The 11,253-nt window shown below is 35.4% G+C and overlaps 1 protein-coding gene and 1 long non-coding RNA gene across 2 annotated transcripts; one reads left to right on the plus strand and one right to left on the minus strand.

Moving 5' to 3' along the window:
• Positions 1–325: 325 nt before the first annotated feature.
• LOC131595247 (uncharacterized) lies at positions 326–1,448 on the minus strand. Its single transcript, XM_058867553.1, has 3 exons — positions 1,419–1,448; positions 934–1,299; positions 326–817 (listed from the first exon to the last, which is right to left on the minus strand). Exons 1-3 carry the CDS (start codon positions 1,446–1,448, stop codon positions 326–328), a joined length of 888 nt encoding a protein of 295 aa, XP_058723536.1.
• Positions 1,449–4,916: 3,468 nt separating this feature from the next.
• LOC131644887 (uncharacterized) lies at positions 4,917–5,561 on the plus strand. The gene is made up of 3 exons (XR_009296742.1): positions 4,917–5,032; positions 5,121–5,259; positions 5,347–5,561. It is a non-coding gene; the product is annotated as an uncharacterized LOC131644887 (long non-coding RNA).
• The last annotated feature ends 5,692 nt before the right edge of the window (positions 5,562–11,253 follow it).

The following is an 11,253-nucleotide window of genomic DNA, read 5'->3' on the forward strand; positions in this document are numbered from 1 at the left end:
GTCAGAGGAGCACTCCCTCGAGAATCATCCTAGAAATTGATGGTTTCACCAGAAACATGCATATCCTATCTTTTAAAGAGTTTATTAAAACTAAATTCAGTCCATAAGCCTCAATGCATCATTCAGTCCATAAGCCTCAATGCATCATGGAACTTATCAATTATTTATATCCCAAAATACAACCTCCAATGAGTTCCTCTGGTACAAATAAAAAGCTATACAAATGCATTCAATAGAAATGTTGAAACTTAACCATCGAACAATGATAAATTGCATGCTGCATTCTCTCTCTCCAAGTTTAAATGATACAGTGACAAAAACAACCTCAACCAGTGCTTGATCCTGCTTTCTTCACCATAGCAGCATGTTTCTGGCCAATAAGGTGCAAATTGAAAACCGTCTCGCTATTACACACCACATTGCATAAAGTACATGTTTTAACATTATTAACCGCAGTTCCTCCTTCTACAATTTTACGTTTCTTTGACTCGATAGCAAGTTCCGATGCCTTCCTTGCTTTTGGATTATCGGTACCTGGCTTTTCCTGTGGTCCGATTAAAGTAATTGTCGCAGTGGCAGCGGCGCTTGTGCCAACTTCGATTTTCGGATTCGACAGTTTTTCCAAGTTCTTCAAGTGTTTTTTTCCGGCTAAATGTGTAATGTACATATCCCTGCTGTTACAATTAATCTTACAAGTTTCACACCATGCAGATTGAGCAACCTTGAGTCTCTTAGCAGCTTTTTGAAACGGAGGAACTCCAATACGCTTGAATTTGGCAATAGATGGACCAATGCCACCATTAGACATCAAGCCAACCTATAAACAAAAAGTAGTCAATTCAGAAACATTGCGAATTCACAAAGATTTATTACGATATAGAATGAGGAGAAAACAGAAAAACATACAAAAGGATAAAGCAATCAACGATTTACCTGAGCTGCGTGCTTTTTCCCAGCAATATGTTTGATATATGTGTCGTGACTTGTGCACAAAACATTGCAAGTTGTGCAAACCTTTGACTGTTCCACCTGTTTCTTAATCGCTGATTGCTGGACTACAGGACCGATTAACGCTTGTCCTTGGATGCTTGCGCCACTTTGTAAATTCTTCTGGTGTTTCTTTCCAGCTATGTGCTTTTCATATGAATCTTTGCTATTGACATCAATTTTACACACTTCACACCTCAACGCATGGGTGAATTTGGATTGGTTAGGCAACATTGTTGTAGTCTCATTACCATAAATTTGGTGTGGCCAAGTAGCATTCCACGCAGAAGTCTCGTATGCTGAACCAACAGCCTGCAATATTAGAACCATTAGAATACAAAACTCGGGGAAAATCAGAAGCTTCCTGTAAAATTTACCTCTCAAAGTAGTTTTTGAAAAGAATCAGAGTTACAAAAGAAGAAAAAACATACAAGTGGTTCTTCACATGCGAAGATACTCATATTCGTAGTTAATCAGTAATTACTGCCACGAGTTTGTTTGGCTGCTAACTCTACTTCTTTAAACTTGTAATCCTATTCATTATTGTCAACCACGAATTGCAGAAAATACCGATTTATTCAAATTCAGCTAACAAAAGCTGTTACTTGAAAATACTATACAATAATAGAGTATCGAGGAACAATAGCGCCTTGTCAAAGTGCCACTACTAGAAATCTTTTAAACAGTATATAAGTAGTGATTGTGGTCATAAAGCACAGACACTGGAAACACGACACTCACACTGTCAACACCAGTAATAATTTGAAAAAATAATAAATTAAACGTAATCACATGTTTCAGCGTAGGTGTTTGACACACCTTTTTTAAGAGGTGTCAGTGCTACAAACGTCACAATGCATAGACATTGAAAGCCACAATGTCGTGGCAACCATTGCGGTATGGATCCATTTTAAAAACCCTAATTATGACAATCATGCCATCACCTCATCTTTCTCTTGCAATAAATTCCAACATTCATATATTGGAACTCCATGTTTATCAACTACCTAACTAAGATTATAATATGCCTATTAACTCCCTTAACTGCCCTTTTGCTTTTAAAAATTTGCACTAACATATGCCCATCTTGGTAATTTGCTAAATCAAACTACCAATAGACCAATCAAATATACCCATTATTACAAGTGGCACCATTTTCTCAATGTTTCTATATTTTTTTCCTATCAACCATTAAACCATTGAGTAATACTGAATTTCAACTTTTCCCTCTCATTTCCTCCTTTTACACGACAGACAAACGGTTTACATTGAAACGGGTCATTTCCCTCTAAATATCTCCTTTCATTCATTCTTCATCCTCACTGCTCTCTACGCTGAAGCACCCATTCTTCATCCTCACTGCTCTCTACGCCGAAGCACCCATTCTTCATCCACCAAGCAACATCTCATCACAGTTCTTCGGTTTCCACAGGTAATGAAATCTCTGCGTTTAACCCTTCGCTCTTCTTCTTCTTCTTCTTCTTCTTCATGTTATACATTTCTAAGCTGATTTTTGTGAGTTTCTTTTCCAAAACATTTGTGACTTTCTTTTCCAAAATGGTGTATAAAATGTAGAAAACACATAAAGTACTGATTTTTATAGTTCTTTTTCTACCGATTTTGTTTATTGATGTTAAAGTTATGATTTTTATGGTGTTCATCACAAATATGGACTATCCCTTCTCTCCCTTCGCTCTGCCCCTTCAGCTACATGTTTTAACTTTCGAAGCTGATTTTTGTGAGTTTCTTTTCCAAAACTGTTGTGACTTTATTTTCCAAAATGATTTATAAAATGTAGAAAACACATAAAGTAAGTATTTTTATAGTTCTTTTTCATATGATTTTGTTTATTGATGTTAAAGTTCTGATGTTTATGGTGTTCTAAACACATAAAGTTTAAATTTTTATGTTATTTGTAGTTAAGTGTTGTTAAAGGATTGATTTTAGTTACAACATTGTTTGTAGTTAATTTTTATAGTTCTTTTTCTTCTGATTTTGTTTATTGATGTTAAAGTTCTGATTTTTATGGTGTTCAAAACAGTTTAAATTTTTATACTGTTATTTGTAGTTAAGTGTTGTTAAAGGATTGATTTTAGTTACAACATTGTTTGTAGTTAATTTTGTTGAACGTTTGTTTTTTATTCTGATTTGCCAAATGATCTTTATTTACATGTTTATATAGTGATGTTTATAACTGATCCATAAAGATAGTATGGTTTTTTGGAAACTGATTTTTAGAAGTTCTGATTTTTTTTGCCTGTGCTTTGTTATCTCTGATTAGCTAACAAAACTGGTTTTTGTTTCAGATTTTTGAACAACAATGTCTAGACCACCTATTATGATTTCTGAATTGAAACCCGATCAAAATGTTTGGAAGATAGCAATTCGTGTCGTTGATGTATGGGATGTCAAGGAACGTAATGGTCAGCAACACGTTGAAGTCATCCTTCAAGATGCAAAGGTTTCGTTTTTACTAAATATCATATGCTTTAACATTCTTTTATTGCCTTATTTATAGAGAGTTAAACATTTTGAATCTACAGGGTGATCAGATCCACGTTGTAACCTGTTCCCGTGACTTTGAGCTTTGGAAGAAGACTTTACAGGAAATGCAAACCTATATGGTCTATAATGGTGAAACAATGATCAATGAAATGCAGCTGAAAGTTTGTGATAACAAATACAAGGTGTTTTTTAAGATTTTTTTACCTACCTGCCACTATTCTAAAATAATAATACCAATATGCCCCATGTTAAAATTAAAACACCAAAATGCCACACTTTTAGTTCACGTCCGTCCAGGGGTTGGCCGGACCGGTGAAGATTTTTTTTCCCCAGTTGGGGTCCGGCCAGGGGTTGGCCGGACTCTAACTGGCCCTTTTTTTTTTTCCTTTTTTTTTTTAAAATGATTTAAATCAATTAAAATAAAAAAATAAAAAAAAACAAAAAAAAAGGTCCAGTTAGAGTCCGGCCAACCCCTGGACGGACCCCAACTGGGGAAAAAAAATCTTCACCGGTCCGGCCAACCCCTGGACGGACGTGAACTAAAAGTGTGGCATTTGAGTATTTTTTTTTCATTTCATGGCATGTTGGTATTATCTTTTCATTATTGGGGCAGATAGGTAAAAAAATCGTTTTTTAACCGTGCAACAACTGTCACTGTCGTTGACGTACCAGACATTCCAGGACATCAATTTAACTTCAAGTCATTCACTGACTTCTTGAGTGGAGAGTTCATCCCTGATCGCCTATATGGTATTCCTTCTCATTTTCATGTTTTCAGTTCATTTTCATATTCATGTTCTGTTATGAACATAACTTTGGGGCTAAGAGAAAACTATGCTAAAAATAACTAACAACTCTAAAACTAATTTCTTCATTCATTTTCTTGATGATCCATTACATTCAAAAGACATCTATTTATAACATTAGCATAACCTAATCTAGATCCTTCTAAAGGATGATGACTCACTATTATTAATTATAATAGGCTTATAGTACTTGGGCCTAATTCATTACATGTTCTTAGTTCATTCATCATAATTTCCATGAAGTTTCTAAGTTGTGCACACTGTCTTTTCAGATGTAATAGGTGCTGTCCAACATGTTGTTAGGACACAGAGTGCAGGTGCTGGAAAAAAAGCATGTGTGAACCTCACTTTAGCAGACGAATGGTCTTTTTCTTATTGTTCTCATTAGTTGTCTATTTCACCATTTCGCAACGTATATGTTGAACCTTACTGATTTCAACTTGTATTTGTAGTGGGGCTGAGATAGATGTTACTCTATGGGAAGGTTATGCTAACTAATTTATGAATTACGCGGCTGAAAGTGGACATGTGTTTCTCATCCTCACTCATGCTTGGTGTCGACTGGGCTCATGTAATGTAGTTTTGCGTTCATTATATGAAATCCTCTTATCATTTTATTTTATTGTTGGTTTACTTATTGCAGCAAATGGAAAGCTCAACATTTCGAATGCGTGGAGTGGATCTAAACTGCTACTAAATCATGATCATCCACAAGTTTAGGAATTTAAGACAAAGTATAGTTCTCTCTGAAATTTGTCATTTACTAATGTGCTCATATTCTCCTTACTTTAACAGTTTAATGAAATGTTTCCTTTGACGCAGATTTCTGGATGTTAATCAAGAACAAACAGCTACCCAATCATTTTCTCTGAATTCGTGTTCACAAGGAGCAATTGACGACAGGGCTTTTTCATTCACCAAGGATATTCTAAGCATTGCTGAGATGGCCCATCTTACTGAAGTAATATTTTAAAACCATCCATCTAAACATGTAAATATCTACTTATCCTAATTCAATCTATTTTGATACCTGTTATTTACTATGTAGGAAACCTTCTGCAATACTGATGGTAAGACAATGAGGTTCAGGGCGAACCCTTTCTGGTGGTTTTATGAGTTGTGTCCAACTTGTAACAAAACCAATCAATCTCCCGATAACCCATTCAGGTGCAACTGTTCTGATAATAACTCTACTCCTATCACTAAGTAAGCATTGTTATTGGTTGAAATATATTCTTATATTTGTTTTTGGTTTATATATATTCTGAAATTATATTATGATTTTTGTTTTTGGTTAGAAAATCTAAAAGGGTGATATTGTTGAGGTTAACTGTTGGTTGGTTTAAATTTAATCAATGTTTCTTACCTCTAATTGTTTGATTTGATTAATGGATGCATGATACTATTTTGTTAGAGTAATGATTGTTTGATTAATGGAGTTCAGCTTTCACTCTGATTTATAACATAAATAATTGTTATGTGAATACTCCCTCCGTCTCATAATGAGTGACCCAGCACACCATTTCACACAGTTTAAGAGAAGTGCATAAAAGTAAGAGAAAGACTATTGTTTTTACTATAGTACCCTTATTATGTATTGGAAATAGTGAAATCTTTATTAATTAGAGGGTAGAATTGGAAAAAATGCATTGGAAATTGAAATGGGTCATTCATTTTGGGACACCATTTTATTCCAAATGGGTCACTCATTGTGGGACGGAGGGAGTATGTGTATAGCATAAATATACTAATCAAGAGAGAAATGATTACACAAGAAGAGTGAGTGTGATGCAAAGAAAACAAGACAAGTGTGAGAAATATATGAGTTTTTCATTTTTTCTGCTGTTCTGCAGATATGATTCTGATGTACATGCTTTTGGTGTGAGCCATAAAGATTCTCTATAATAAACTAAAAGTGAAAGAAAAAGAGACCCTTTTTTGAATTTATGATTAAGAAAAAAAGCTCACGTTTTTGGTTTTGAATACTTGATGTGTCTGTTTGTCCATTCAGATAGAGAAAAAGTGCTTGATCCAATTCACCTAAATCATAAGCTAAGTCTTTATTTCTGCCATCACATAAACAAACAAAAACCAAAACACAATCAATGGTTATGCCTCTAATTGTTTGATTAATGGATATATGATGTATACTATTTTGTTAGAGTAATGATTGTTTGATTAATGGAGTTCAACTATCACTCTGATTTATTTTATCAGAACAGAATAACAATTTCAGCGGCTGGAATTTGGGGTTTGTTGTTCATATTTATGATAACTGTTTTTCCCCTCCTAAGTCTTAAATTTAACATATTGCATCTTTGCTTTTAGGCCTGTCTTACCAGCGGGAATAAGGAAGAATCTCATAAGGGAAAGGTTGTGCTCTGCATTGAAGAAAACAAAGTTGTCAACACACCAACTAATGTTTCTCATGCCAATGTAAGTAATTGTGCAGTCCATGTTTTATCTAACTATACCTACTTATAAGGTTACTATACTTTCGAATAAACATAACAATATAAATATGTTTCAGGCTACTACATCTGCTGCACAGAATTGGAGTACAGAAGACAGCATTGACATCACCCCTTCAAAGAGGGATAGTCCAGCTGATCCCGTCCATGATCAAGATGGACCTGATCTTTTAACACCGAAGTTGTCCGCAACAAAAGCGGGAAGGACCAAGAGTGGAAGGAACACCAAGATCAAATTAACTTAGTAGCTGAACAACAAATGCTGCATTTTTTGTGATCAACATGCTAAATCTTTTGAAACTCCATAATCATTTTGTTTTGGGATGTACATTAGTAACATCTATCATGTCTTTGTCAAATTATGTTTTGAACAATCCTACTATGTCAAAATATATTTAGAACAATGTTGTAAACTTGCATGTTGACTTTGTTTGACAATTAACAAATTTGTATGAGTAACATCTTATGGGCAATGGTTTGACCGTTTACTAAATTAATCATTTGCTACATTTTATGTTGTAAATCTGATTTTATGTTTCAATGCTCAACTAAAAATTGAAAGCATAAGCTAAACGAAGAAGTTGGAATATATGTAAAAATTCAAGGCATGGTATAAATGTCAATTAAACACTATACTACCTATTTAGTGTTGTTTCAATCTATTTTACTGACAGTTTCGGTTTTGTTTCAATCCTTTTAGCTTTTCCATGACAACTTGAAACTCACATATAATCTACTATTCTTGCACATACTGAAACTCACGACAACTTGAAACTCAATAGGTGTGTATAAAAAGTATTCCCTGGGACCTATGCAAAAAGACCAAATATTAACCCACTTTTTTTTTTTACTTTTAAGAACACATGTAATGTACTATTCTTGCAGCAGTACGTCTAAAACAAGCAGCACCTTTTGGAAAACTTACACTAAAACTACTTTTAAAAATATCTAATGTATTACAAAGCCATTGTACATATATATCAATCATGGCTTTTTTAAATCTACTTTGCACTCTATGTGCTGACAACTTTTACTATTATATTATATTTAAACCAACAAAAACTACTTTTATCAATAACCCTACTATGTAGTCTAAAAATTAACATTGATCTACACATCCTACAGCCTGGCTTCGAGAATGCTGAACCTAATACAAGTACCAGCTGCGCCTCATTTCATGTGCATTTCCAACTTTCCAAGTACAACTTGCTTCCTTGGTGAAAGATATTCAGAACTGCTCACCTATCAGTACAGTGTCAAGTCCAATCACCCGAAAAGTTGCAACTCAACTTTTGGTTATTAGCCTTCTATTTACAATTTCTTTTTTTCACTTTGCCAACTAGGACTGAATTTCGTGAACCTTAGTATTTAACTTAACAAAGTTGACTTTTTTCCCTTTTGCTCTTTTTTGCAACAGAAACAAGGTTTACACTAAAAGTTGTCTCCGTCCAAAAATATTGATCGGCGAAGTCTTCTACTCTCGCTAAGCCATGCGAAACCTTGCTTGAGTTAATGCAGTAAGTTATATACCTTTCTTCTCCACCTTTAATTTGTTTGTTGCTTAATGTCAAAGTTACATGTTCCATATTATATGTAATGCATATACAAAAATAACTAACATTCAAACCCTATATGGATAATTGATGACAATTTGTTATTTTCTTTTCTTTATTGGACTTTTACTTCAATAGCAGTTCAATTTTTACATAGTTAAACTCATGAATCAGAGCAATGCACCGAACCTATAAATTTCATCCATTAAACAGGTGTGTCATTACTACCAACTTGATTCCACTATTACATTTTTACTGTTACATTGTTTTTGGGTTAGTTGTTCACAACTTATGGAATGAGAAATTTGCATTATGTGGTTATTTTGCAATACAGGCCAACGGATCACAGTTCTATTATAAATGATGATTTGTTATGGACGAAGTCAGCATCAAAAAGAGCTAGGTTCCGGCGTTTTAGCATATTGAAGCATAAGAAATTCAAACGATTCAAATCATCTATTCCTGGATTTAACAATACCCCTACCGACATTAGGACTCCACTGGCTGAAATATCAGCCCCACCTTCTTCTAACCTAAACCAGAACAATATGCCACAAACTCAACCTTCTTGTACCAATGCCGGATTTCACAGACCATATAAAGTCAGGGAGATTAATAACGTCAGCACAAACCTACTTTCAGCCTTTTCCACCGTTGCGCCAAAACCAGGTAGAGAAAATCTAAACCCGTCTACAAACCTACAACCTGGCCAGACACCAGTTAAAACGTTTGATACAATCAATTCAGCTACTTCACAAATGTAAGTTATTGTTCTATGTGGATTAATTCAATTTGTTTATAATATACTCATTGAATACATTCTTGAAAATTCAGTAATTCAGAAGCAATTTTAAATGGTACAACATCCACACAACTCAAACGTGGGAGGGGCCGTCCTAAAAAGAACGTTGGAGTGCCGGATAGAGCTTACAACCTTATGCGCACCGATCAGATTCATTTAACTCCACCACAAATGTCGGCAGAGGGGAAAAAAACCATTCATGAAAATCCTACAATGTAAGGGCTATGTAAATAATGAACGACCTCTAAAAAAGGATATAAATATCATGCTAAAAAGGATACAACTTTCTGAAAGACATTATTCCGACAGTACATGATAGAACAGAGGAAAGGTAGAATATAATGGAGAAAATTAATTTATTAATGATTATGAAAACAGAAAAGAAATCCAGAGCAAATGCTCCTCAGTTAGAGAAAACAATTCTCTCACTGCCTAAATCCTAATAAGGAAAACAGAAAATAATAATAAGATACCTAGCTACTGCCCCATATACCTATTTATATGGGAAATCTAAACTAACTCCTATTTATATGGGAAATCTAAACTTACTCCTATTTATATGAGAAATCTAAACTAACTCCTATTTATATGGGAATACTAATTAACTGGGCCTTTCTTATTCTTTCTCACATATACTCTCCATTGTTTAGGCCCCAAATTATCTTTGTTAACTAACACATCCCCATCATCACTTGTGGGGTCCGATCCATTCCTATCATCACCCCCACCTACAACATTAGCCTTGTCCTCAAGGCGCAGATCAGGGAATTGACTCTTCAACAACAGTTCCTCTTCCCAGGTAGCATTTCCAACATCCATCCCTTCTCATTGAATCAACCATTCTCTCTTGTGCTGTCCACCATCAAACTTATCCCTCCATGACAAAACCTTGGCCGGAGTAATATCCCCTTTTTCTGACTCTAAACTGATAGGTAGCTGAGTAGTAGTAGTATAGTTTCCCACCGCTTTCTTCAATTGCGACACGTGAAATGTAGGATGTATTTTAGATGTTGGTGGTAACTTTAACTTATAAGCAACCTGCCCTATCTTCTTCATGATTTGATAAGGTCCGAAAAATCTAGGGGCTAGTTTTTGATGGATTCTTTGCACGACCGAGTGTTGTCGATGAGGTCGTAATTTGAGGAAAACCCAATCACCAACCTCAAATTGCACTTCCTTGCGCCGCTTGTCAGCTTGGTATTTCATGTACTCCTGGGCTTTGAGTAAATTAGTTTTCAATTGACGCAGCGCCTCATCTCTGTCCCTTAACTCCTGTGCTACAGCTTCTACTCTGGTTTCGCCCTCCAAAAAATGCACCAACACTGGAGGCTTTCTGCCATATACTACCTCGAAAGGGGAGAACCCCGTAGACACATGAAATGTTGTATTATACCACAGTTCTGCCCACGGAATCCAGTGTGCCCATGTCTTAGGTTGATCTGCAATAAAACAACGTAGATAGGCCTCTAAACAACGATTAATCACTTCTGTTTGGCCATCCGTTTGGGGGTGGTATGCCGAGGACATTTTAAGCACCGTGCCTACTAACTTGAACAACTCTTTCCAAAAAATACTCACAAATAAGGGGTCACGATCACTAAGAATAGACTCCGGAATTCCATGTAATCTAACCACTTCCTTCACAAAAATAGCAGCTATTGAACGAGCCGTAAATGGATGTTTAAGAGGAATGAAATGGCTGTACTTGGAGAGACGATCCACAACAACCAATATAGCTTCAAATCCATTACTTTTAGGCAAACAAGTAATGAAATCCATAGATATCTCACTCCATACCAAAACCGGAATAGGAAGAGGTTGTAGTAATCCATTAGGAGTAGTTGCTGTATATTTTTGGCGTTGACAAGTATCACAAGCTTTCACAAAATCTTGCACCCGCCGCATCATCCCTTGCCAATATAAAGTTCCCGCCATTCTCCTATAAGTGCGTAGGTAGCCGGAGTGACCCCCACTCGGAGACGAATGAAAATCTTTTAGTAACTCCTCAATAAGTGGTGAGTTAGCAGGTATAACTAACCTATTTTTGTAGAATAATATGCCGCCTTTTAAAGCAAAACCAGGTTTAGCATTAGGATCCTTTTGAATAGCCTCCACAATATTTTTAAGCA

The sequence above is a fragment of the Vicia villosa genome, linkage group LG1, assembly GCF_029867415.1.
Source record: "Vicia villosa cultivar HV-30 ecotype Madison, WI linkage group LG1, Vvil1.0, whole genome shotgun sequence".
Classification (NCBI taxonomy): domain Eukaryota; kingdom Viridiplantae; phylum Streptophyta; class Magnoliopsida; order Fabales; family Fabaceae; genus Vicia; species Vicia villosa.